Below are 27,696 nucleotides of genomic sequence, written 5' to 3' on the forward strand. Positions count from 1 at the left end.
AAAGAACACTGTGGAGAACTGTGAAGTCAGCATACATGAGCTTGACCTGGGTGCTGAGGCTGCAGTACGCTCCGCCCCCCCCCCCCCCCCAGCACGCCTTCTCTTTGTTTCAGGCCCATCAGATATGGTCACTCTGAGCCCATCAGTCCAGAGGGCAATGGTTTCAGCATCATTCAGAGTCTCTGGGTGTAGCTCAGGCCCAGAGCCCTGTCTTCTGCTAGCCCTGAGATAGCCATGAGATAGACCCTATCTTCAGCACAGTGAAGGAATAGGCCATCTGAGACCTTGTGCCAGATTTCAGCCGAGGGTCCCAGAGAAGTAAAGGAGAAGGAGAAAGCAATAAATTAATAATGGACACAGTCTTAATGATTATGATAATCTCAACACTCGGGAGGCAGAGGCAGGTGGATCTCTATGAGTTTGAGGCCAGCCTGGTCTACAGAGAGAGTTCCAGGACAGCCAGGGCTGCATAGAAACCCTGTCTGGAAAAGCAAATAAGCAAAAACAAATGGAGAACAGCAGATAGGTGCAGGGCCAAGAGCAGCGCCTCCTGCCGCCACGCTCCAGTCCTGAGAGGTTTGGCTAATGGTTCCTCGTGCTTGTGTGTGCACTAGGATGTCCGTGCGACCAAGAAAAGAAAAGTGAGGACTTTTGACACTATATTTTACAAGTGCTCATTAAATCTTCTGTTTTCTAAAGTATTTTGTTGTTGTTTTCTTTTACAAGACATTTTGAAAACTTGCTTTTAGAAAGAAATCCTATCAAAACGTTACCCGTTGAGCTAGGTAGGTACCACAGCAAAGTGAAAGATAGCTTTCAATGCTTTAAAAGTCTGGGCTTGTGATGGAGGAAGGGGAGGCAAGCGAGGTGTTCCAAGGCCCTCTCCCAGGCGGTCAGTTCCTCCTGTTGCTGTGGTAAGATGCCACCCTGATGAACAGTTTAAGGGGAGGAGAGGTTGTTTGGGCTCACAGCTCAAAAGGTTCACGATGGCGCAACTGAAGATGGCAGGGGTCGCAGCCAATTGAAGGTGTGGGGGGGGCACATTGCATCTCCAGTCAGGAGGCAGAAAAGAGCAAATGCTGGTGCCCAGCTCATTTTTTCCTTTTCTACAATGCAGGATCCCAGCCTTGTGATGGTGCTACCCACAGTGGCTGGGTTTTTTCTCTTTTGTTTAAACCTTACCACAACACTCGCCCACAGGCATGTCCAGAGGGCTGTCTCCATGTTCCTTCTAGAGCTCATGCCTATTCTCTGGCAGAGGAGTTGCCAAGGCCAGACAGCTTTGCATTTTGCACACAGCCTAAGAAAATCTGGCCATACAACGCTGTATGCTGCCAGCATGTGCTTTGCTCTCCGTGAGAGCCAGGCTTGAGTCTTAGCCGCCTTCGGTTCAGTGCCCTCCTTTGGACTCGATCTCGTTCCCTTGATTTTTTCGGCTCACATGTGCTTCTGAGGCCTGAGAGGATGTGACGGGCCATCGTGTGCATTTTCTCTGCTATAAATGAAGGAAGGCACTTTATTTCCTCCTTACATACTGATTTGTCTTAGTTTGCTGCTTTCCTCTTATCTTTGTCTTTTGAATTTGATTTGCTGCCCCCCCCCCCATCTTTGTTGAGTTGAAAACTCGTTGATTTCAGATCTCTTTTCTAACACACATTTGAGGTGCACTCTGTCCTAAACACTGCCTTCATTGCGTCTGTGTGTTGTGACTTGGCATTCAAGGCCGCATATCTTCTGCTGCGATTCACCCATGGGCTATGTTAAAGTTATTTTCTTTTCACTGCTCTGACCAGAACAGCTTGAAGGTGGATTTGTTTTGGCTCCGTCACAGAACGTATTACAGAGTTCACTGGACAGGCTATCAGGCTGGACAGGTCAGGAAGCAGAAAGCACAGAATGCTGCTGCATGTGGCTTTCTGCTTTTTACCTTGGATCTATGGGATGATGCCACTCACTTCACGTTCCCTTTCCCCTCAGTGAAACCTCTCAGGAGGACACTACATGCTGCGCCAGAGGTGCGTCTCCTAGGTGATTTCCAATCACCCCAGTTAATTATGAGGAATAGCTGTCTAGCTTGCTGCTTAGATTATACACACTGGAGATTCTCCAGCTGGCTTTCTGTGGTGCTGGTGCTTTGCTGTTTAAAAAGGCAGAGACTGTCGGGCCAGATAAAAAATGAGAAGTCAGTTGTGTGCAGCCCACTCGCAGTGTATTAAAAAAAATGCAGGAAGTTGAGCACTCGCAGCCGGAAGGGAAGGGAAGCAGCAGGCAGACAGGAATGGACTTCATGATAGCCGCTTAACCTCACATGCTCTCGGTAAGGAGGTGACAGTGCTCACTGTCATTCTATCACTAAAGCACTGTGTGTTGTTCAAAAAGGAGGACATTCCCTCGGTCTTTCTTCTCACATCAGTTGGCCGTGTAGAAGTGGGGAGTGTGGGGGAAGGGGTGCCCCAAAGTGTACACATTATGGGGAGCAAATCTAGAAGACGATGGCTGGATTTCACCTAGGCTTGAGACTGGGGTGGGAAGTGGATCCCTAGGGACATTCTTAGACTTTGTTCATTCAACTAGGTTTGGGGACTCAGCCTGTAACCCCAGCACTTGGGCTATGAGAATAGGAGGAATTGGCTGGCGTGTGAGAACAACCTGAGTTAAACCAGTGAATCTAGGCCAGCCTGGGCAACAGTGGAGTGGAACCGTCTCCACGGAAACAAACGAATGAACAAATGAATGATAGATGTCAATCACCTCACCCATTTCCCGCATCTCTTCCTTCTCTTCCTTCTTTTGATTCAATCTTTTGTAACCCAAGCTGGCCTTGAAAATCCCCTGCAACTGAAGATAACCTTGAGCTCAAGATCTCCCTGATTCTACCTGGAATCTCAGGCATGTGCCACCATACCTGGTTATAGTGCTGGGCATGGAGACCCAGAGCTAGGCAAGAAGCTCTACCCAACTTAGCTGCATCCCTGCTCCATCTAGTACCCATGGCTGAGTTCCTGCTGCTAGACTTTTCGTTACAATTATTGCCATGTTCAATTCTAAACTGTTGTAATTTTTGATTCTTTGTTTCATTAGCATTCCTATTTGTTTAGGTATTTTGTTATATTCTCGTCAAATTAGTTAGGCATCTTTACTTTTTCAATTTCTTGGTTGTGTTTATAATGCTGCTAAAGCCTTTGTCTGCTAATCCTGGCATCTGGGCTGCCTGAGGGACAGTGGCGGTGATACCTGTCTTCTCGTACAGGTCCTATTTTTTCTTTTTTAAATATTTATTTATTATGCATGTCTGCAGGCTAGAAGAGGGCACCAGACGTCATTACAGATGGTTGTTGAGCCACCATTAGTTTGCCGGGAATTGACTCAGGACCTTTGGAAGAGCAGGCATGCTCTTACACCATGAGGCCATGTTTCCAGCCCCCTTTTCTTTCTTTCTTTTTTTTTATAGTTCATATAGGCTTATATGATGCAAAGGGACTTTTTGGAAATGTAGCCACTTTCTGCTATGAATTTGACTTGAAGGTTGCTGTTGTTTGGCTTGCTTTTATTATTATCAATGATCTGTCTCCCTGAAGAGTTTTGCTCACAATTTTTATTACATTTATTTATTTTGTGAGGTGTGCAGTGTTTATCATGGCATAGTGTGACGTACAGAGGACAACTCGCAGGAGTGAGTTCTCTCTTTCAACTAGGTGGGGCCCCAGGGATGGAACTCAAAGTCTCAGGCTTGGTGGCAAGTGCCTTAACCCCCCACCGAGCCATCCTCGCCAGCCCCACCTGCAGAGTTCTTAAAAGAAAAACCTCAGACTTCTGTCACCTCCTCTGCTCTGCTCTCCCTCCTGGGCCGCCCTCTAAGAAGCAGGCAGGGTAACTGGACGCTCCCTTCCCCCTCTGCTACAGGGCAGGTCAACTACACTGAAGGACGCTGAACCTGAGACACTGCCCTCTAGAATTCCCACCCTCACCTGATCGTGCAGAAAGGCTTGGTAGCCATCCTGACCTTCCTACGGATCTGCTCGGTGGAGATGCCTTCCCTGGAGACAATCCCCTCAGGGTTTGTAGAGATTTCTGTGACTTGAAACTGCAAAGTGCGGATCAGAACCAGGAGAGCTGCTTCTCCAGCCTCTGTGGGCTCACGTGGCAAAATGCCAGCCCCTACACTGGGCCCAGATCCATGCCTTTCCCTGGCTCAAGTTCACTCTGAGCAGTCACATTTGTCTGGGTAGATGGGATAAAAGTTCATGGAAGAAACCAGCTGTGGCAGTCTTCACCCCCAGCCCACTAGCAAGCAGCTACTTCGGGGGGTCCCTTGTGCTACTCCAGACAGCTTTGTAAAAAGCTCCATGAGGCATATCCTGTTCCTACCTAGATGCCAGGAACTAGCTTAGTAAGCATGGTGTCCCCTGTAGGATACTTACTAAACTGTCCCCATTTTGTCAATGTATTGACCAGCCAGAGAAGAAGGGAGGGAAGGGGAATGGTGACCCAGTCTTTGCCTTGTCCCATCATAAATGTCCTGGGTTCTGATGTTTTAAAAACAATCATGTTCATAAAAGTCTTAGTTTGTGTCCTCCAGAATCAACTCTGAGACAGGGACTCAAGGGCCTGTGGATGGTTTTGGGAGGTGTCCCAGGAAACTTGAGAGTGGCATTGGGCAGCCAGGGAGGGTGAGGGGCTGCACTTTAGCAAGCTCCTGGGAGACTTTTTTTTTTTAATATTTATTTATTTTATTATGTATACAATATTCTGTTTGTGTGTCTGCCTGCAGGCTAGAGAGGGCACCAGACCCCATTACAGATGGTTGTGAGCCACTATGTGGTTGCTGGGAATTGAACTCAGGACCTTTGGAAGAACAGGCAATGCTCTTAACCTCTGAGCCATCTCTCCAACCCCCCCCAGGAGACTTTTGTACAGGACAGCTTACAGAGTGCTGGTGCTGAGTCTCAAGGGTTCTTGTGCCTGCATGGGGACCTAGCTGAGGGTTCATCTTCATGTGACATATTAGACTGGCATTGTAAAGGCACATAATTTAGGGAAAGGCAGCGTGTAGCAAGGCTCTGAGAGGTTGCAGTGGCACCCTAAGCCCCTGAAGGACAGGTTGACAGGCTAAGGGAAGAGAGGCAATGTGGAAAGCTCTTCATGCCTGGCAGGAGCAAGAGTGAGCAAGGGATTATGGGTTACTGAGAGGCTGGAGTGAGAGTCTGGATGCCGCCACCACTGTGCTAGGGATTGGGGGCAGGGACTCGGGCAACACCTGGGCACATGGGCACTAAAAGACGTACATGTCAGACCCCAGTGGAAAAGAAGCACCTGGCAGCTAACCTGTGCTGTCAAGAAGTGAGGATGCCGTCAGGAGGGTCAAGCTCTGCTCCACACTGGAGAGGCGCAAGGGCATAGGATGGTGAATACACCATACGTCCCGGACAGCTTGGGTCTGGAGCCATGAGATGGTGCAAGAAGTGTCACTAGGCACAGCTGTGGGGATGCAGGTCCACCATGACATGGCAGATGACGGGAGTCTGTGGTGACACCCTGGCTCTGTAGTAAAGTTTGTGACTGGAATTCACCCCTGCTCTGTGTTTTACACAAATGTAAGGAGGGGGTTACCAACCATAGTCAGAGTGGCCAAGATATTTGGCATTTAAGATCAGAAGATGTTAGATGTCCAGTCCTGCACTTTCCTGGCTTGTGGTGTGGAGCCTCTGTCCCCAGTGGGAGGGGCCACACTGACTCAGCACTTATCTTTTCTCAGTAGTTCACACAGAACTAAAACCTCTAAAAGTCAGCAGAACGTTGCCAAAGAACATCAGGCACATGGTATGGCCTTTTAATTGGGAAATAAAGACTCAAGATATCTTGGGTGAGGGGAGCAGAAATGTTCACAAGGGTGGCAAAATTGCCTCATGCACATGGGCTAAAAGATACCAGAGGTGGAGAAGGTTCAGGGGGTCAGGGATCTTCAAACAGTGTGTCCATGCCCTGCCCGGCAGCTGCTGCTCTGTGGCAGCCTGTGGGGTCTAGCTAGTCCTGACCTGAGTGGACTCCCTCCCTCTCTTCCAGACATCTCAGCAAAGGCATAGGGCCGTGGCCCTGGCTGCTAGGTAATACTGGAGAGTAGTGTTGACTTATGGGCTACTGTTGCAGCCAGCTTTCTTTTGGTGTGACAGAATGCCTGAGGACTAAGGATAAAGAATAACTTAAGGATAAGGCTATTCTGGCTCCAGGTTTGAAGATACAGTCCATCTGGAGGAGTTACAGCAACAGGTACTTGAAGCAGCTGGTCACAGTGTGTCTGTGGTCAAGAAGCAGAGAGAGACGAAGGCTGGTGCTGAGCTCAGTTTTTTTAAACTCAGTCCGGGGGTCCCAACTCATAGGTTTGTGCCCCCCTCGTCCAGGGTGAAATCCTCCCCTCCTAGTTAAACATCTCTGGAAACGCTCTCATTGCGACTGAGGTGTGTCTCCAAGGTTAGATTCCAGATCCAGACAAGCTGACCATGAAGATTGGCCCCTACAAGGTCTAACATGCTATTTTACTTCACCAGAAGTCTCCAACCATTAAGATGGTCTTCAGTGACTTTTCGTACCCTGTGCTGCCTCAGCCCCATAAAAAGCACGTCAGTGAGAAGGCCTTAAGGTCCCAAGCCATGAGGCAGCCCGCGGTGAAAGGAGAAGGCTGACTTCTTCCCGCCTATGGACAGGCTAGACCTGAGTGAGCTCCGCAAATCCAGCGCCTCCTCCGAGAACTGGCCCAGTGAGGAGGGAGATCAGGCGCTTCTGGAAGCTGAGACAGGAGATCGTGGAGACGAGAAGGTAGACATTCTGAAGAAGAAGCTCTTGGCTGTTGAGCTGCCTCCAAATCTCAAGGCAGCACTAAATGCCAAGGAGAAAAGGCACCGGAAGCCAGTACCCACAGGCAGGTAAGGCAGTGCTAAGGTGGACTTGCCTGATCTCCCAGAGCTGTAAAGCTATTTCACAGTCGTCTGAAGCACAAGGTCCACTTTCTAAAACCCATTATTTAGGGTTATGTTGAATAAGACCTGAGTATAGGACCAGAACAGACCAGTGCGCACAGAAACACACTTGGCAGAGTAGGCCACGTAGAAGAAATTCAGCTCCAGTGTGGTATGTAATGTGTGCACATGCAGCTGGTGTGTGTGCTGAGTATGTGTGTGTGGTGCTCATGGATAAAGAATGGAAATGAGGCCGGGCGGTGGTGGCGCACGCCTTTAATCCCAGCACTCGGAGGCAGAGGCAGGCGGATCTCTGAGTTCAAGGCCAGCCTGGGTCTACAAGAGCTAGTTCCAGGACAGGCTCTAGAAACTACAGGGAAGGGAAACCCTGTCTCAAAAAAAAAAAAAAAGAATGGAAATGAGATGTGCCGTCTTAGCTCAGGGAACAGTAATGGGCTCCTGAGGGTGACAGAGTCTTGGAGCTGACAATAGCCAGTAGTTTAAACTCTTGTCTGAGCATTTGGGAAGATATCCACAGGAGCTGGGGAGTCTGAAGATGACAAGAGGGGTCCGCTTGGAGAGCAGCTGGCTCTTTAACTATACTGTGATTTGTAGGTGTTACTTGTGTGGGCCAATGTGCACAGTAGTGGAGGCTAGAGGATGACTTCAAATGTCTCACTCTCCACCTTGATCTTTGAGACAGGGTCCTCTCACTGAACCTGGAGCTTGGATATTTCTGTTAGTTTATCTGGTCAACAAGCCCCTAGGATCCCATCTGTCTCTGCTTCTGGCCCCACAGTGCTGGGGGGCAGCAGGTGTGTGCCACTATTCTGGTTTCTACATGAGGGCCTGGGAGTCAAGCTCCGGTCCTCACATGTCCCCACTGCACTGTCTCTGAAGGTCCTGGGCTCGAACAGTGATCTACACCTTAAAGCATTCATGCATGTGCAGCCAGGAAGTTTCCGGGATTTTTTGGTCGTCTGGTGGCTGGGACTGCTGGAATGTTCTCATCGCGAAGTCCCAGGCAGAGAAGAGTAGCATCTGCTCTGCTGTTTGGAAGCCTCTTTCCCCTCTTACACTGACGCGATGAATAATAATGATAATTTATTCCAGCAGTCACGGCCAGTAACTATCTGGGAGTACTTCATAAGTCTGTCTCTCTGTAGACGTAGATACCAGATCTCAGCCCCGGGAGACTGATGTGACTTGAGAGCTTGGGGCATTCAGTGTGTGGCCACACTCCCTTTGGTTCCCCTGCTGATACTGTGTTGCCTTCTGGGAATGGTTTAAAGATGTTCTTTCCTATGGACTTGAGTTCAGTAGCTGGTGGGCATCTGGAGGACAGCATTTTCTGCTGACATGGATCAGTACTGATGCTTCCCCTGGATTGCTAATAGCTGGGACCAGTGACTATTTAAGTATCCAGTAGATCCACCAGGCCTGCTTTGGAGCTTTTCTGTTATTTACTGGGGAGCAGCTGGGGTCTTGGTTTTGGTTTTTTTGGAGTCAAGGTCTTACACTATAACCCTTAAATCTGCATGTGTTCAGCACTATATCTCCCGCAGGTGGGAGGGACCATCATAAAGTTACATTTTCAGCTATAATCATTGTGTGATTTTAGAAAGAAAGTCCACCTCCTTCAAAGGAATCTTGCCCAACCTCCCTTCAGTGTACCAAAACACAATGCGTACGAAAAGACTGGATGACAGTCATACAGCGACTCTCCGGGAACTCCAAGAAAAGGAGACACTGCTGGAGCAGCGGAGGAGGTATGCCTGGGATGGGATGATGTCAGGACTGGGGGCCCAGTGACCAACTATGTGGGTATGATATTGGTCTCCAGTCTCAGAAGAGGCCTGATAGCTTCTATTCTCCTTGCCAGGCTGGGTCGCCGTCCCTCGTTTGGAAGCCCTTGTACCCTTTGCATGGCCTGTAGTGTTTTAAAATGCCCAAACTCTTGCTCAGCAGTTCAGAGACTTGCACAGTGTGGTAGTTAATGGGCATCTTTTGGCAGTGTACTGTTCCCCCGCCTGCATTTTCAAGTGCCTTGAGCTTTTTTGTGTGAGCCCCAACCCACCTACCCACCCACCCAAGTGCCTTTCTCCTCCCCTGCCCATCCCTAGGACATGCCATCATATCTAAGGAATGTTGTCAGACGTGACTGGTCACCTGTTAGCTTCTCTCGTGTTGGCCACACAATGTCACACACTTCCTACTCTTGGTTTCATGCAACCTGCTTGTCACCTATTCCCATTCTCATCAACTATTCCTCCTTGCCCTACAGCTCCACTGACAAGCCTACTATGTCCTGTCATGGGCCCCCTGCAGTCAGTCAGTACGGACCACATCCACAGTACCACAGTGGCCCAAGCTTCATTGTTGGGTTTGGACAGTGGGGGATCCCAGTGGACCTGTGCAGGGTGCTGAAAGCCAGGGTCAACTCCCCATGTCCATAGCCTCTGCGAGCTCCTAGTAACATCCCACATGATGCCTTTGACTTCTCTCCCCGTTTTGTGTTCCTTACTGTCCTTCCCTGTCCTGTCAGGATCTGGGATCACATCAGGCTTAGATATTTGAAGCCCTTACTCCTCCCTTCTGAAACCTGGCTATAAAATAAACCTCCTGAGGCCACAATCAGAAATTCTGCCTCTCTGTTTGTCTGGGCCCTGATGAGGACAGACTGGCTCACACACAGCATCTGTGGTAGCCAGCATCATACCAGACAGCCTGTAGTCAACACCAGTTTGTCTTCTTCCATAGCGGGTCACTCGCTGTTGTTGAGAACGTGCCTTGTGTACAAAGAGCCAGTGAATTATCTCCATTGTCCTACCTTGTAGTGAGGAGCAGCAGGCCAGCTTCCCGCTGCCTGGCTCCTGGCCACCAGCTAGCTTATGCTCCAAAATAATTACACGGAAACTGTATTCTTTTAAACACTGCCTGGCCCATTATTTTCAGCCTCTTACTCACATCTTGATTAACCCATATCTAATAATCTGTGTAGCACCACGAAGTGGTGCCTTAACGTTTAGTTTCTAGCATAATGTCCATCTTGAGCTGGAGCTTCATCGCATCTCGTCTGGCTTCTCTCTGAGGAGAGGCACAGCGGTCTGTCTAACTTAGGAGAGGTGTAGCATCTGACTGAGCCATCTACCTCACTTCTCCTTCTTCCTGTTTCTGTCTACTTCCGCCCACCTAAAGGCTGGCCAATCAAATGGGCCAGGCAGTTTCTTTATTAGCCAATGGGAATCCTCCATCATTTCCCCTTTTTTCTGTTTAAACAAACAAAGAAAGGCTTTAACTTAACATAGTAAATTACATATAACAAAAGTTATCATGCAAAATTAAAGTTACAATATTTATATCTACTTTATCTTTTATCATAACAAAGGAAAACAACTATAACTATCTATCTATTCTTCTTCAGCTCATCAAGACTCCAGAAGAACACAATATTACCTAAGTAAAATAAGAAATATGCAATTTCCAAACTCTAGAAATGATAGAGACATCTCGCTGCCTGGACAGTCACCAAAGTTCTTTTGTATTGTTGGGGGCATCCATCTTCAGCCTTTAGCCCATAGTATCCAGAGACATTTCCATGAAGCAGGAAATTTCAAAGGCAGTTCAGTCAGTATCTGCTGTGTCCTGCCAGAATGTCTCGCAGACTCTTTCATGAGTCAGGAACCCCAAAGAATCATCTCACATTTAGGCAAGTTCAGCAGTCCTCTCTGTGGGTTCTGTGTCCAGTTTATGCAACAGTCCAAGCAAGAGCAGTTTCTTGCCCAATGGCTATCAAACTCCATAAGTAGCCTCTTCGATGCCATCTTCCTCTTGAAGTAGCTTGTGCTGCCAGGAGCAGATGTGTCTCAATGTCATGAAAAACCCTAAGTTATTAAAACATTTAAAATGCAATATTCTGTAGTCTTTGAAAGATATGAAGAATGCCTATTTAACTGAAATATATCTCTATATAACTAGAAAATCTAACATGACTACAAGCTTTACTATTATCGATGATTATCCATTAGCAACCTATATTTCCTAATTATACATTACATTCTAAAATGAACTACACAATCACAATAACTTAATCAAGATCAGAAATACATATACATATAACAAAATTGACCTTAAAATCCATACCAATGCAAATTATTCATATCTATATCATCTCCCCTTTAAATGTAAAAGAACATTTATGAACAATATTTGGGAATATGGGCGCAGTTATTTCTCTCCAAACTGCTTCCTGCTGAATGGGGACGCTGTTAATCAGATCTTTCATGTGTAACCTGTGTGCCAGGTTCATCTCAGTCATCAGTTGGGTGAAGTAATTTTATCTGAAGTTTTCACAGCAACCTTTCAGGAGGCCATGGTCTATCATACCATATTGGGATAGATGCAATCCATAGGTTCTCATTTTCTGTAAAAACAAAAGAAGAATCTCTTTTCCAAAGTATCATATCCTTAGATCCAAATTCTAAAGTCAAGGTATTTTCAAAATATCTATGTTGGATTAGTTCTGCAGCATTTATTTTTTTATTTTTTTAAAAGATTTTTTTATTTATTATGTATACAACATTCCTTCCATGTATGCTTGCATGCCAGAAGAGGGCACCAGATCTCATTATAGATGGCTGTGAACCACCATGTGGTTGCTGGGAATTGAACTCAGGACCTCTGGAAGAGCAGTCAGTGCTCTTAACCTCTGAGCCATCTCTCCAGCCCCAGTTCTGCAGCATTTATAAAACCAAATATCTTTTAGCAGCTGTTGCTTCTTCCTTAGCATTCAAAACAATTCAAAGAGAGCATAATAGCATACAGTATCAAGATTCTCTCTGTATTTTCCATTTTTATGCGGCTTACTTTAACCTCTATTCCTTTTTTTTTTTTTCTTTACTTTTTTGAGACAGGTTCTCTGTATGTCTTTGTCCTGGAATAACTCTATAACCAGGCTGTCCCTTGTACTCACAGTGCTGGGATTAAAGGTGTGTGCTACAACACCTTGAACTCACAGAGATCTTTCTGTCTCTGCCTCCCAGGCATTCGGATTAAAGGTGTGTCCTGCCACACCTTGATGTCCACAGAGGTCAATCTACCTCTGCCTCCCAAGTGTTGGGATTAAAGGTGTGTACCACCACAACAAACTACTTCCTTTTTCTTTCTTTCTTTCTCTTTTTTAACTGTAAAAACTTTAACTTTAGCCTGCATGTATTTTTAACTCACTGTAAACCATTTAGAGGTTTTCTTTGTCTTTGAATCTCTCTTTACTGTATATCTCTCTTTTTCTGACCACACGAGTCTTTAATTTACCCACCCAAATCGGTAGAACTAAAGCCATAACTTTGGCGGCTGGATCCAGCCCATGCCTTAGCTTTCTAGCCTCATGGCAGAGGTACCCGCAGAAGCCATGTTTATCGCCACAACTCTATGGCATTTCAAGGTCCCTGCCAGCAAGCAAGCTGCAACAGTGTCAAACACAGTCAGGGACCGCCTGCTTGAAAGAGTCAGAGTTTGCCCTGGCAGTACAGACCAGAACGCCAGCATTTTAAAAACAGCACAACTTTTTTCCTGCTATGGCTGAAAACAAACAAGCATGCAGTCAGCTTTTATCGACGTCATTTAAGTGTTCGTAGCAGAACCTCTTAAAAGAGCTGCAGGGTTTTGCAGCTAAAGCTGAGTCAGGAAGCCTCTCTTAGATGAGAGCACTTGCTCAGACCCCGAGAAATTGCTGTTATCAAGAAAACATGCTTTACTCTAGTCTTTCCCAAGATTTCTCAGGCTTTCTGTGGATTCATTTATCCACGTTGGGCGCCATTCTGTAGTGAGGAGCAGCAGGCCAGCTTCCTGCTGCCTGGCTCCTGGCCACCAGCTAGCTTATGCCCCAAAATAATTACACGGAAACTGTATTCTTTTAAACACTGCCTGGCCCATTATTTTCAGCCTCTTACTCACATCTTGATTAACCATATCTAATAATCTGTGTAGCACCATGAAGTGGTGCCTTACCGTTTAGTTCTAGCATACGTCCATCTTGAGCTGGAGCCTTCATCGCATCTCGTCTGGCTTCTCTCTGAGGAGAGGCACAGCGGTCTGTCTAACTTAGGAGAGGCGTGGCATCTGACTGAGCCATCTACCTCACTTCCTTCTTCCTGTTCTGTCTACTCTCCGCCCACCTAAAGGCTGGCCAATCAAATGGGCCAGGCAGTTTCTTATTAGTCAGTGGGAATCCTCCATCACTACCCTCTGTTGTGGTCCCTTGCTGAGCAGCTATGGGGGCTCTCACTTTCCCAATTAGGAGCTTTCTGCAGGGTGAGCAGATCCCTTCTGCTCCTTGTGATGGAGAGGTGGCTAAGTAAATAGAATCCTTTGTCCAGGAGCAAGTGGACGATTTGGAGGCATGTCTGAACATTGGGAGCTGGAGATGTGGACCATCTAGGCAAGAGGTATAGGGGAGGACCCAGCTCTGTACCCCGTATTGGAACCCAGGGAACCTTGGCACCTAGACAGGAGATAGTTCAGAAGAGAGGATGGGGAGGCCTAGCCAGTGCACAAGTGTCTCTGAGGAGGGCAAGAAGAAGCTGATCTGGAACAGGATTTGGGGCTCCAGCCACTGGAGCTGATGGCTAAAGTTGGTACAACAGTCAGGTGGACTTGGAGCAGCAGAGGTGGCTTTAATATAGCAAGGCCTCTTTGCATCCCTGCCTCTCTGGATCTTGTGAACACTCTATCCCTAGAGACTCACTTGGTCCCTGGGGTTGAACAAGATGGAAGATATACACTCTTTAGACCAGTATCCTTGTGAGACGCTGCCATGATTCTGAGAAGGGTCTGCAGCCTAGCTGGTTCCTTCCTGGCCAGTAGGGAACTTGGGGAACTTGGCTGCCTACAGCAGGAAGTACAACCCAAGTCCATGGGGTTTCAGTTGGAATCTGTCTACCCCGTCTCTGCTCAAAGTGGCTGGAAGAAGCCCAGCAGAAGGGAGGGGAAGGGAAGGGAGGATACTCCCAGCCTCCCATTAGCTCTATGAACAGGTCGATGGAGAAGGCTTTTTGAAGCTTGAAATGACAGCAGATCTTGCGAGCTCTGCTTGAATAACATCTGGCTTGTGACTTTAATGTGACTGTGCTTCTTCTCCAGAGACAAGAGAACTTTGGCAGGAGTGGAGAGAGCAGACCCAGCTGATGAGGAGCAAGAGGGAGGTCAATAAATTCCAGCCACCACATAGGAACATGGTACGTGGCAAGCCAGGTGGCTCTGGCCTCATGTGCAAGCATAGTGGGGCTCACATACAGTGTCTGGGCCATCCCTCTCAGTCAGTGGTGCTGCACATAGCCCCCACCCTGTGGCACTGTGGTCAAAACCTCTGTATGCAGGACCTGGCATTTGAGGCTGCCCCCTGCCCACTGACTACTGGTTCCATCTTCAGATGTTCCAAGATGTTCCAAGAGGAAATAGGAAGGACTTGAGGGGGGATGATCAAACACCACTAGGTTGAGATATGTTGTGGGCATCATCCTGTAAACTCTGCACTCTCTCATGCCAGTCACCTTGGGACCTAAAGAACAGCAGCCTTACAAGCTATCCCTAACCCCAGGGTCACCCCCCCCCCACACACACACACACAAGCTGTGTTTCACAGAATGTCTGTGCAGCACTCCTTCTGAATTCTTCCCAGTCCACTTGCAGGTCATGGTCCAGTAGGGCACAGGGAGCTGTCAGCACCAGGGAACCGACTGCTCCTCCAGAATGTACCTGGCATACTTGTACAGGCCTAGTGCTTCTTTAATCCCTGCACTTAGGGAGGTGGATGGATCTCTGTAGAGTTCGAGGTCAACCTGGTCTACAAAGCGAGATCCAGGACAGCCAGAGCTACACAGAGGAAACCCTGTGCCAGAAAAAACAAAAAGAAAAAGTTCCTTGTTAATCAAGCCATTGGAGGCTGGAGAGATGGCTCAGAGGTTAAGAGCACTGGCTGCTCTTCCAAAGGTCCTGAGTTCAATTCCCAGCAACCACATGATGGCTCACAACCATCTGTAATGAGATCTAGTGCTCTCTTCTGACCTGCAGGTGTACATGCAGGCAGAACACTGTATACATAAATAAATAAACCTTTAAAAAAAATCAAGCCATTGGTTAGGTCAATAGCTAAAGAAGATCCCAAAATTTTTGCATAGGCTGTTCTGACCAAACTATGCTGGCCTACAAGTGAAGACAGTGTGCACAGTTCAAATCTTTAAACAAACAAAACCCTAATTTTAGAATTTATAGTAAAGTTAGGACATCAATACAGAATCCATATGTCCCTTCCTCCCTTCGTCTGCTGTTGATATCTTCCCAGATCACAGAGCAGTAGTCAGAATAGGCATGCCTGGTGCTGCAATATGAGGACCCAAAGGAAGACTACACCTCACAAACTTCTCTGGTAGGGTCCTCTTGTCACCTAGCATTCATGTTCCCTGGTGTGCTCTGGCTGGGTGGCTCTGTCTCACTACATCTTCCTTGACCTGATGCCTTGGGGTAGTGATGAACAATTGTATCTCCATCTGATTTCATAGGGTTTAGGTGGAGATTTGTATTCGGGGCAAGGATACCACAAAGCAATGTTGTATCTTTCTCTGAGCAGCTTGTGAGTTTATAGTGTACCCAGCTATGGTAGTTTGAATGAGAATGGCCTCCATGGGTTCATATGTTTTAATGCTTGGTCCACAGCTGGTGGAACTGTTTGGGAGGGTTAGAATATGTAGCCTTGTTGGAGGAGGTATCTCTAGGACTGGGCTTCGATGTTTCAAAAGCCCACACCACTCTCAGTTAGCTCTCTTTCTGCTCCATGGTTGTCTCAACATGCAAGCTTCCAACCACTGTTCCAGTGCCTTGCCTGCCTGCCTGCCTGTCCGCCACCATATCCCCACCATGATGGCAATGGACTAACCCACTGAAACTGTAGGCAAGCACCAAATAAACTCTTCCTTTCATAAGTTGCCTTGATCAGGGTGTCTTTTCACAGTAATAGAAAAGTAAGACACCAGTCTTGATCCTTTTCAGGGTAGCATGCTTGTCCCCTGCAGTCATGCTGACCTCTCCTCCATGGCTGATCCAGGCCTTGTGACTCATTCTTCCTGATTCCCACCAGGACCCTTCATCACCAGATCTGCAGTAGGGCCTTGCTGGCAGTATGTCATGCGTTCCCCTTTGTCACTGAGTTCTATCTAGTGCAATTTGTCTCAGTCAGCGGCCTTTGCTGGTGTCTTAGGGGTACCCGTTGTCACTGATGTCTGGTGGGGCTCATCTGTAGCAGGGGCTGCAGCTGCTGGCCAGCTAGGGTTCTGTCACTGGGTTCCTTTGTCAATTAACATTCCCAGGCTACCTTGTTCATCCAACTCAAGCAATGCTTTGTTACTTTAAGAAAAAAGAAAAAAAAGGAACCATGGAAATGTTTGCTACAGTAGAATGCCCCAGGAGAGTGACAGAAATTAGAAGGTGGGGCTTTCAAGTTCTGTGCAGTTAGGGTCCGTGAGTGGTGTGGGCCCCTGCTCATGGTCAGTAGAGACACAACTCTGTCACCTCTGTGCCACTACTCAGTCCTCTGGTCAGAGGGTGGCCATCTCTTGGATGGAAGTTCAAGAGATTTGGACTCCTCCAGCCCAAATAGGACCAGTTACCTCGTGTTACATGCACTTCTTACCCAGGAAGCCTTTCTCAGGAGTAGGCCCTAAAGTCACCCTGGACCCTGAAACAGGATCTTCCTAAATGAGTAGTCAGGACCATAGAGGCCTTGAGGGAAAGCATGCTGGAGCCAGCCTCGGTCCCTCTGTTCATCCTGAAGGCTTCTCTGTTCTGCTCCAATGGGGTAGTGCCTTCTGCATTGTGTGTGATGTCAGAGAGGGCTGCGTGTTCCTTGTTCACTTAACACTACGCTTGTACTATGAGAAGTGTTCATATTTTTGTCCGTCTTTTCTGTTCCCCAGTTTTTTCATATGTATAAAACGTTAAAAATATTTCATCGGCCAGGTAGTGGTGGTGCATGCCTTTAATCCCAGCACTGGGGAGACCAGCTTGGTCTACAGAGCAAGTTCTAGGACAGCCAGAGCTACACAAAAATCCCCTGTCTCAAACACCCCCCCCCCAAAAAAAAAGAAGGAATGAAAGAAAGGAAATAGAAAAAGAAAAAAGAAACCGAAGAGGACTGGAAAGAATCAGTGGCTAAGAACACTTGCCGCTCTTAGAGGGGACCTGGACTCAGTGCCCAGTACCCACATGGCAGCTCACAACTGTTACTCCAGTTCTGAGGGTTCCAGTGACCTCTTCTAGTCTCCTTGGGCACCAGGCATACATGCAATTAAGGAACTCAGTGCACATAAAATAAAAATAAATCTTTAAAAATATTTTTAAAAAGAAATCAAAGATTAAAAGAGAAGTGGACAGAGGATGAGACAAACAGTTCACAGGAGAAAATCCAAAGGGCTAGAAATCCATTTGGCACACACTATCCCACCTGTCCAGTGAGGACCCTGAACAGTGAACAGTCTATGAGCACAGCCCCCAGCAGCCTCCCGAGGAAACATCTTAATAATAAGGCAGCAGACTAAGGATGTTGTTCAGCTGAGAGTGCTTTCCTGGCATGCACAGAGTCCTGGGTAAGAGCCCCAGCACCACAGAAACTGGGCGTGATTGGGAGGCAGATACAGGAGAATCGGCTGTGGATTGAGTTTCAAGCCAGCCTGGGCTACATGAGGTTTTGTCTCAGAAACAAACAAACAACAAAACTAGTGTTCTTTGGACACTTTTGAGAGTTCATTTTTCGGAGATGATGACAATCTAATTGAAGCATGTTACAAAGATATTTAGTTGTGTATTTTGTCATCTACACAGACAAACACACAGTAGGGACTTCACAGTAGATGGCATGACCCTGTGTTAGCCTAAGGGAAGCTCTCAGCCTGTACAGGCTCCTGCAGTTGGGCTGGCGATCGCTAGAGGGTGCCAGGGTGCTGTGCATGGCTGGAGGTTGCTGGGCGGAGCTGACGCTCCAGCCTGGAGCACTGTGTGCCAAGCAGGGGTAGTTTCCACGTGGAGTGAGGAAATGCCTTTGCAGAGCCCACTTGCCTTACCTGTGCTTCCTGTGACATGTAAGTGTGCTGCTCATACCCCACGCAGGCGCTGACTGCTAAAAGACTTCTGAGATTGGACACCGGGTGGGACTCCAGGTCTGCCACCCTATTCAGAAAAAGGCATACATTTTTCTTCTCCGTGTTGTTCTGAAGCCAACAGCCTTGTCGATGACCTTTGAACCTGTTTTTCTGGGCCTCCATTGCAATTGCATGTTTGACACTCTCTTATAAAGCTGGGAACCTCCCCCAGCACCAGCATTCCCTGTGCCTGAAGGTTTGCCCAGTTTTCAAAGCATTTACATTATTTTTGTTATTAGGAGATTAGGTATTTGGATGATTTTTTTCTTGCCTCTTTTTCTGTAATAGTAAACTATATATAGATGAGCACCCCTCACCCCCATGCATACCTTTAATTATTAAAACAAGTAATATCTGGCTTTAATGAGGAAAAAAGGAAACCACCTGGATTTAGCATCATGCATTTTTTTTCTGTTGGAATTTCTGTGGAAGATTTTTGACCTCCTATGGGTAAGGCAGCTGTCACAACCAGCAAGCATGTGGAATTCTGCTGTGTCCCAACCCTATGCATTTCCGGGGCGGGGGTTGGCTGTAAAGAAGGGTGTGGCGGCTCCTGTCCCACCCCCAACTGTATCTTCCTGGGTTCCAGGCCTTTCAGAGAGCCAGGAATGCTGGGTTTGAACTGCACATCCTGGCAGATAAGACCCCAACCCTGGAAATCTTCAACTGAGAAGGGGAGATACATGTCTGATAGGGGGGCACAGTCTGGCTGAGCTCAAAAGTCCTCCCTGGCAGGCAGATAGCACACAGCAGGAACCCCAGCAGGCGATTCACACCCTCCCCAGGCCTCACACCCTCCACTCAATCTCACTCTGTTTAGTCAGCCTTGGAGTCTAACAGCCTGCCTCCCACGAACAGGCAACCGTGCACATACCTTGTACATTGCAGAGATAGACACACACACACACTTAAGCTCCTGAATCTGGGGCTGGGCTAGTTCCCCACCTCATCCCCTGGAGGCAGCAGTGAGCAGTGCTGGTCACGTGGTCTTTGTTGCCCTTACCAACACATCCTGTCCAGGCATATCTGCTTACTGGAGCTGCAGAACAGCTTCAGATGCCATCTGATGGCTCTGCAGGAAGCCAGCTACTACAGCAAAAGGCCTGGGAGTAAGACAGAAATGTTTCTGTTTCTGTAATTACTAGGACAAAATCCCCTTACCTCTAGTATTAAGAGAGGACAGGACAGCTCAGGTTCCAAACATTAGGACTGAGCTTTGGGTTGGCTCTGAAGACTGAGCAGAGCAGGGAAGACACATGGGGACTGGGTGGGCGTGGGGAACTGGGGCCAGACAGGAGGTCTCCAGTCATAGCCAGAGGAGAATTTGAAGAGTAGCCTGGAGCTGTGTCTGTGATGTGGAGTAGAAAGGCCCTGCAGGAAGGCCATAGCAGTCAGGAGACGGGGTGACTCAGGCTATAAGGCAGAAGGTCGGACTGCTAGGAGGAGAGGCTATGTCTCCATAAATCACAGTGGGTAAGGAAGGCCAAATGGGGAATGGGTGGCCATTAATCTGTGTGACGTCAGGCTGTCTGGGAATGAGGAGTGTGCCTGGGATGCTGTGAGGAGTCGGCTGTGTTTCCATGACTCCAGGTAGCCCATTAACATTAAAAGATCACACGAGTCTCCTCTCTCCCATGCTCTGTTCTCACTTCCTACAATTTAGGGAAATCTGAGATGGGAACCACTCAGGCAACATGGCCGAGCGGCTGTGGAATGTCCTAGAAAGACACTGAGAGTACTCTGACCTGTGGAAAGATCTAGCACTACTTTTCTTGAGGGCCATGGAGTGCACGGGGGTGGAATGCCAGTGGGCACAACCGGATATGCCCTGATGTCTCTCAGGATGCGGTTTCTTTATGGGAGAACTGAGTCACTTGTAGGTTGTTCACCTGTTCTACTCATGATGTCTAGGTCCATGGCCTGCAGGCTGGCCAAGTTCAATGCCTGTACTTTATATACTTGGTTTGTATTAGCACTTAGGTATTAGCTTGAAACTTTGTGATATAAAACTAACTCACACCTGTCTAAACGACTGGGGTCCTGTTACAGTAATGTGTTTTCTGTCAAGTGACAGTGTCTCAGGGTATCCTAGGTCAACTATAGCAACTTTGAGCTCACCCAGGGTTCCTTGCTCTATATTGCCTCCACTCCAACCTGGGCTGCTGGGACATTTGAGAGATGCCTGCCCCAAAGACCAAGGTGGGAGCGGCTGTTAGTCAAGCCATAGGACACGGAGGCCTATAAAGAATGTCCCCTTGGGTGGCCTAGCAGGGCAGGTGGGCCTGTGGGGAAGCACACTCTTTGCATGCATGGCTGGCAATAAGAGCAGTCTTTTCATGCATTGCTGGAAATAGCTTGTTGCATTTTTCTAGATGGCATCAAAGATCCCCTTTGCCACAGATCTGATAGACCATGGGAAAACGCCAGCCAATTCACTCGGGAAAATGAAGGCCAGCAGAGAGAGGACGGTGCAGAGGAGTGTCAGGTTGGTGACAGTTCTGCATTCCCGGCTCCCCAGCTCAGTGCCACAGGCTGCCCAAGGCACGTACCAAGTGCCATGGAATGTCTAGCCTTGTGTGCACTCAGCATAGTGGATGATCTAGGAAGACCTGATCCCCATGCTTGGCGTTCCATTACCCTGCCAGATGACCGGCAGGACTCAGAAGATGCCCACTCCAGGAGTATAGCTGCAGGCACCACCAGCCTCACCCTTCCCCAGTTGTTCTGGTGCCTGAGCCCTTGTCTCCTGTCTTTTCAGCCCTTAGGACTACACCTAGCCTTCCCATTACGGTGTGCCGGCCATGGCTCCTGCCAAAAGATTCCATGAAAGAAAGGCAGAACAGGGCTGGAGAGATGGCTCAGAGGTTAAGAGCATTGCCTGCTCTTCCAAAGGTCCTGAGTTCAATTCCCAGCAACCACATGGTGGCTCACAACCATCTGTAAAGGGGTCTGGTGCCCTCTTCTGGCCTGCAGGCATACACACAGACAGAATATTGTTTACATAATAAAACAAATATTTTTTAAAAAAGAAAGGCAGAACACATGAAAAGGCTGGTTTATGGTCCCTTAGCATTTGACACCCTAGTATTAGAGTCTCTGCCCAAGGAGTCTCCAGGTTGCTAATTGGGAGAGAAGCATGGCGATTGTCCTAAGAGCTTAGGCCAGCTAGCAGACCCATCTGGAACTCAGGAGAGCATTGAGGAAAGTTGGTGCCAATATTGGGGGTGGGGAATCCCTGATCCAAGCCAGTGGGACAGTGTAGAAGCACTGTAGGGTCCAGGGCACATAGCAGAGAACTAACTGTGTGGGAAGGGGGTGGGAACCTCCTGGCATTTAGCCAGAGATTTCTGGCTTCTTTCTGCCATTCTAAATCATTCTGTTTACAGTCCACAAATAGCAACCTTGGAGTCTCAGCCTGATGTTAGCAGAGATAGAGATGTATTTAAAAATCTCAGGTCAATGAGATGTTCTGCTCTGTCTAAAGGTTTAGTAAAACTGTTTTACCTATGAAAAGGAATGCTGTTTTCCGCATGCACAAAACGGGCTGCTAAAAAATAGGCACAGCCACATAGCTCCAGATCTGAAGTTAAGTGCTGGGAACCAAACCTAGGTTAGAAGCTCCGAGGTGCTTCTAACCTCTAAGCCACCTCTCCAGCCCCAACTTGAGGGTGTTTAAGCATAATAACCTTCTGGGAAAATATGTTGCCTTAAGGCCAGCATCCTAGGGGAGACTGGGAGCCACGTGGTACCTCAGATGGCTCATGGGCTGTGGGGAAAGGTTTCTCTATGGCTGGAATGAGGGCTGCTAGCCTAAGGCCAGCATCCAAGCAGCAAGTGTCTGTGTCTCAGCGCCTCACCGTTAGCAGACCTGGAGGAGAAGATAAGGCGGCATACACAGCAGATCTGTGCTCGCAACTTTCTGGGTACCAACCCACTGCAAGACATGAAGATAGCCAACCAGGACCTGGAAACTGTGAGTACCGTTGCCCTGTTTACGAATGTCTCATTAATGAAATGGAACTCTCTATATCACCGCGGAGCAAGTGCCCTCTAATAGTGTGGGTTGCCTGCCATGTATGTATGTATTAGGGGCCTCCAGATATCCTGGCTACATTGTTAGCTCTCAGCTTCACTAGACATAATGGGATATGCATGACAGCTTAGGGCCTCTGAGGATAGAACTAGTCCATTCCTTAAGTCTGCACAGTCTTTGCTTAAGGCTTCACACCCAGAGAGCAGGCTGTTGGTTGAAATGGAGCTTCTTAGCGAGGGTTCATTGCTGTTGCCTGGGGAGAGAACAGTGTGCCAATTCACAGGAATCTGAATGACCACACCCCTGAGCTCCTAAACAGAGCAAATTATGCACCTAAACCCTTGTCGTCTAACCATGTTGCCACCTAATGGCTGAAAATATCTGGACCCACCTTGTGCTTCAGTACCCTGCTTGTGGGAGAATCACAGAGCAGAGGCCCTTCCTACCCTGACAGGAAGCTGGTAGAAGGAAAAAGAAGTTCTGTGATAGTGGTACTTGGGTACCCATGACCCCACCTTGGCTTAGTTCCAGGTTAATCTGTCATTGGCTCAAGAGCAGGCTTTCTTCACAGCCTCTCTGTGGCTCCGTTTCTGTTCTGTCCAGACAGACAAAAGTCAACCCTGGCCACAAATCCACCACGCACCGTCCGCATCGGCACATCGCCATGTCACATTTGCACCCAGATTAATCATCACTGCACCACAGCAGGAAGAGAGAAAAAGGCAGAGACAAGACAGCTCTGCGGTGAAAGCCATGAATACCCAGTAACAGCTGCAGGGAGTCTACAGCGCTGGCTCTGACCTCCCAGAGATGCCACACCCCCTGGTTTTCAGTCACTCTTATCTGACCTTTGCCATAATAGCTGAGCCTGAAACCTAACACATACTGAGGCCAGCAAAGTTTTGTAAGAAGAAAAGTCCCTGGAGGTATAGTATTAAGAGCCTGCTGAGAGACAGAGAAAACACCAAGCAGTTATGAGGTTCATTCTACAGAACCCTAAAACACAAGAATGCAAACCCAGACCAAATTGTGGCAGCCACATGTCCAACATGGATTTGTTACTGAGTCCCAGTCCCAGCAAAGAGGCTATTGACAAATGTTACATATGTGTGGATGCCCTAGGGGTCTGCCCCCGTGATAGTCAGTTAACCACACTTCAGTAAGCCACACAGCCAAGAATATTTGGGGGAGGGTGGCACAAAGTTAGGTGGGTAGGGAGGGAGTGTGAATCTGCGAAGAATTGGAAGAGGGGTGTAAATACAATGAAAGAATGAGAGACTTTTGGTTTGGTTTGGTTTTATTTGTTTGTTTTTGTTTTGTTTTTCGAGACAGGGTTTCTCTGTAGCTTCGGAACCTGTACTGGAACCAGCTCTTGTAGACCAGGCTGGCCAAACTCACAGAGATCCACCTGCCTCTGCCTCCTGAGTGCTGGGATTAAAGGTGTGTACCACCACTGCTCAGCTTAAGAATTTTTTTTAATTTAAAAAAAAAAAAAGTAAAAATCTGGGGACAGTGGGTAAAAGCTGAAAGTCTGTCCCCTGGAGTCACCTGTCTTGTTAGCCCACCCAGCAGAGCCTGTCTTCTAGGGAAGCAGGATAGAGGTGTGGTGACAGTGGCCACAGGATGCCTTCCTGGGCTCTGATAAGGACCTGTCACCCTGGTGTGTGAGGGCACTTTGAGGGTCTGCCCCCAGGTGAGCAGGTCGATGTAGAGGAGCTACCGTGGGGTCCTGGGGACCTAGAGAGGGGCCATGGCTACCCTGTGTCACTGAGAAGGAAGAGCCTTCTTAGTGCACTGCTCTCCAGCCCTCTCAACTGACAGACAGCATGGGTGCTCCCTGGAACTGTCCCAGCACAAAGTGGCCAATGGGTTCCCAGCAACACCTGTGAGGTCTGGTCATTGTCTGAGGTCTCATCCCGATGCATGGGGAACGCGCCTGTGCTTGGCCTTTCAGGAGAGGCCTCAGCAAGCCTGCAGGAAAGCAGAAAGGGACAGAGACCCAACTAAGAAGTGCACAATAGGGCTGGAGCACTTGCTGCTCTTCTGGAGGATCTAAGGTCAGTTCCCAGCACCTACACAGCGGCCTACAACCACCTTTAACTCTTAATTGCAGGGGACCTAGTGCAATCTCTGACCCCCATGGCACCAGGCACATGTGGTGCACATACATTGATGCAGGCAAAACACTCATACACATAAAACAAAAACATCTAAAACTTTTGAAGCAGCAGCAGCAACAACAGCAGCAGCAGCAACACTTGACAGTGTTAGTCCCTGGGCATTGGTGGAAGCTAATGCTACCATGAACCAGGGCAAGTGCCCGGAGGTGAAATTAAATAAATCCCCCAGGAAGCAGAATGAAAAGAAAATGGAGGTGGACGACGGAACTGAAACAAATAAGATAGCCACAACTAGAAGATGGGTCTGAGAGGTTCAACACATGCTGGCATATTTCAGGAGATTCCAGAGCAAGTGAAAGGAACATTTAGAAAGAAACAAATTAGCTTTCCTAGCACCCTTGAAACCCTGAGTTTGAGCTGAAGTACATGGGACATGGTGGCATGTGCTTGCAGTCCCAGCACTTCGGAGTAGAGAGAGGGGGATTAGGAGTCCCAGGGTCATACTTGTCTGCACAGTGAGGCTCAGGCCAGAGTTGGGTACACACGACCCTGTCTCAAAAGAGAAAAAAAGTACAATTAGAGAAGAGGCATCAGTAGTCCACACGTTAATAGCTCGACGTTTTGACCAAGGACTAGACAATCCCATCACTAGATAGCTCATGGAGGTCAAGGCCAGAGCAGTATAAATTCCACTCAGTCCTTTAAAAATGCTGCTTCCTGCCCAGCCTCTTCAGGGGCAGTGGAATGAATTCTGCCTGAAGGGAGTTGTCAGAGGGCTAAACAGCAAGAAAAAAATAAAATGCCCCATGCTGCTTGCCAGGGGCTGAGCCTCTGACCGAAGTTCCCCATGACAGGTTTGTCCAGGAGAAGAGACTAGGGGAGGGGTGTCCAGTTTGGGCACACCAAATGACAGGCACAAAGGAAACAGCACAGTCTAAAAAGAGACAAAGCTTAAAGCTATGCGCACTAACAGGACCAACAGCAAACAGTACTGACTGGCGTGGTGTAGACCAGAGATGGTGCGGCTAGGCTTGAGGAGAAGCCCAGATGAGCTAAGGTCTCCATCCAAGGATCGGGTGACCTCAGACAGAAACATGACCACCCCATGGCCTCAGGTTTTCCTTTTCCTGAGTGGCAGATGGGCTGGACACTATAGGACACAAAGCACACATCTGATTCCAGACTGGGCAGTGTCCTTCCTTGGCCCTCTGTCTGTCCGGCTATGTTCCTGGCTAGATTGTGTTTAGAGGGACAGCCATCACAAGTCCTAAGGGTGTTATGGCACCAGCCTCAGGATTCTCTCTTCCTGAGAATGAATTCTTCATTCATACTGCTGCCTGCATGGTGAGGGGATGCTGTGGGGACACCATGGCAAATGCCCACAAGTGGTTAACTCTGGTACAAGAGCTGTCAGGGGCCCAGGTTGAGTGGTCCCTCCACATCAGTGAGGAGACATCACTGAGATGCAGCCTGTGGGTACCTGGGGGAAAGGCAGCCTGAGTGCTCCCACATATATCTGATATGCACCAAAGTGGGGGTTCCTTTGTCCTGCCTAACTTACACCTCCTCGTCTTCTCCCCAAAGGCCAAGGAACTTCAGGAGGAATTAAGGAAACTGAAGCTGGAGATGACCTTGAACAAGGAACACCCATTTGCAACTCTGTCTGGGAACCTTTCGCTTCACCCACCAGCATCACAGCCTCAAAATATATTTTTTAACACAAAATACTAGGAAAGTGGTGTTGTCAGCAGGGATGACAAGTACCTCCCACAGTGCGGAGCTGCAGTCCCCCATGTGGTGTGGGGATTGGCAGGAGGGCAACTAGTGGGTCTTTGGCTGCTCCATAGGCTGCGGCTTTTGATTGGCCCGACTCCTTTCTGAGGTATAGGTTTAAGTGTATTAAAGAAAGAATGTTGTGAGCAAGCCTAACTGTTCTCTTCTGTCACTGTTTCCACCAGTCTAGTTGACAGGGGCCTTCAGCCAAAACCACAAAGGTGTCCTAGTTTCCGTTGACCCAGTGGGAAGGGGAGGCTACTGGCATGACTCCATCTTCATTCAGATGGGGCTCAGTGGAGCATGCTATCCTGTGCAAACCAAAGTGTTCTTTGGCCTAGACCCTTTGTCTATACACGCACAGTGACACCTAGCCCCAGGCCTTTGCCCTGTAGGATCCCTGGGCACCCATCACCACCACCAAAATTAAAACCTCCTCTTGATGCCACTCCTACCCCAACTCTGTAATCCTTCTGCCACTCACTCAGGGATTACATGGCAGGTTCCAGCTCTGGATGTGACTATAAACTCAGGGCTTTTTCTTCAGGATGTTGGGAGCAGTCATAGAGTTATTCAGACTTTCTGTTTCCTCTTGTGTCAGTTCTGGTTAACTGGGTTCTGTTTTTAATTTCCTTGTCTTGTAAACAAAATAATGTGAAAACATGTTTGAAGGGCTAGAGAGATGGCTCAGTGAGTAAGAACATTGGTTGTTCTTCCAGTGTGCCCAGAGCGCTCACAATCATCTGTAACTCCAGTTCCAGAGGATCCAACACCCCTTTCTGCCCTCCATGGGCACAAGGCACATTCATGGTGCACATACATACATGTAGGCAACACACACACAAGTAATAAAAAAAAGACTTTGAAGTTAAAGACCATTTTTTTTTAGAGTTTGAGAGAAAAACAAGGCAGGAAAACTGGAAATCACAGCAGCTTCTGCGACGAGAGAGGGATAAGAAAGCCATCCCTCTAAAATGTCATTACATTTGTGTTGTGTGTGCACGTGTGTGCATGCACGTGCATGTGCAACAAATACATGGCAATCAAAGGACAATTTGAGGGAGTCAGGTCTCTTCATCATGTGGGTTCCTAGGGAATGGAGTTCAGGTTGTCAGGCTTGTCAGCCTTTACTGGCAAAGCCATCTTGCTAGTCCAAGAGACATTGTCCTTAAATTAGAGGTAATCAGCAGTGAGCAGCTGCTTGGGGGATGAGGTGGGCCTTCAGAGAAGAGTGAGAATGTCCTGTGGGTTAGGGCAAGCGGGCTTAGGAGTTTGGCTGACTTTCAAACCAGACACAGAAAGAGGGAGGAGGCCAGAGAGATGGCTCAGCTGTGACCACAGCTTGCTGACACGCCTGATGGCCTGACTTCAATGCCCAAAGTCCACATGGTAGGAAAGAACCAATGTACACTAGTCTTCTGACCATCACAGGGTTCCATTCCTCCTATCTCCTTAACAAGTCTTTAGATTTGTTATTTGGCCAAGTGATTGGCAGAGCAAGTAGTTAATTCTTTGTAATCTCATGATCCTTTGGGCAGTATAGAATGCCATGTCTCTACCTGGGGCCAGAGGCATAACTCAGATTTCCGCCCCCCTACCCTCGAGACAGGGTTTCTTTGTAGCTTTGG

The 27,696-nt window shown here is 48.1% G+C and overlaps 1 protein-coding gene across 1 annotated transcript; it reads left to right on the forward strand.

Moving 5' to 3' along the window:
* Positions 1 to 745: 745 nt before the first annotated feature.
* Lrrc27 (leucine rich repeat containing 27) lies at positions 746 to 26,156 on the forward strand (the record flags this gene model as incomplete). Its single annotated transcript, XM_038349583.1, is given in 14 exon segments — positions 746 to 785; positions 3,909 to 3,961; positions 3,963 to 4,026; positions 4,029 to 4,057; positions 6,546 to 6,665; positions 6,667 to 6,762; positions 6,764 to 6,803; positions 6,806 to 6,920; positions 8,579 to 8,722; positions 14,094 to 14,109; positions 14,111 to 14,188; positions 20,515 to 20,627; positions 21,992 to 22,115; positions 25,880 to 26,156. Coding segments are annotated over 14 exon segments (1,179 nt in total), but the record flags the coding sequence as incomplete, so codon positions are not given.
* Between the last annotated feature and the right edge of the window lie 1,540 nt (positions 26,157 to 27,696).

This window comes from Arvicola amphibius, chromosome 1 (genome assembly GCF_903992535.2).
Source record: "Arvicola amphibius chromosome 1, mArvAmp1.2, whole genome shotgun sequence".
Taxonomy (NCBI): domain Eukaryota; kingdom Metazoa; phylum Chordata; class Mammalia; order Rodentia; family Cricetidae; genus Arvicola; species Arvicola amphibius.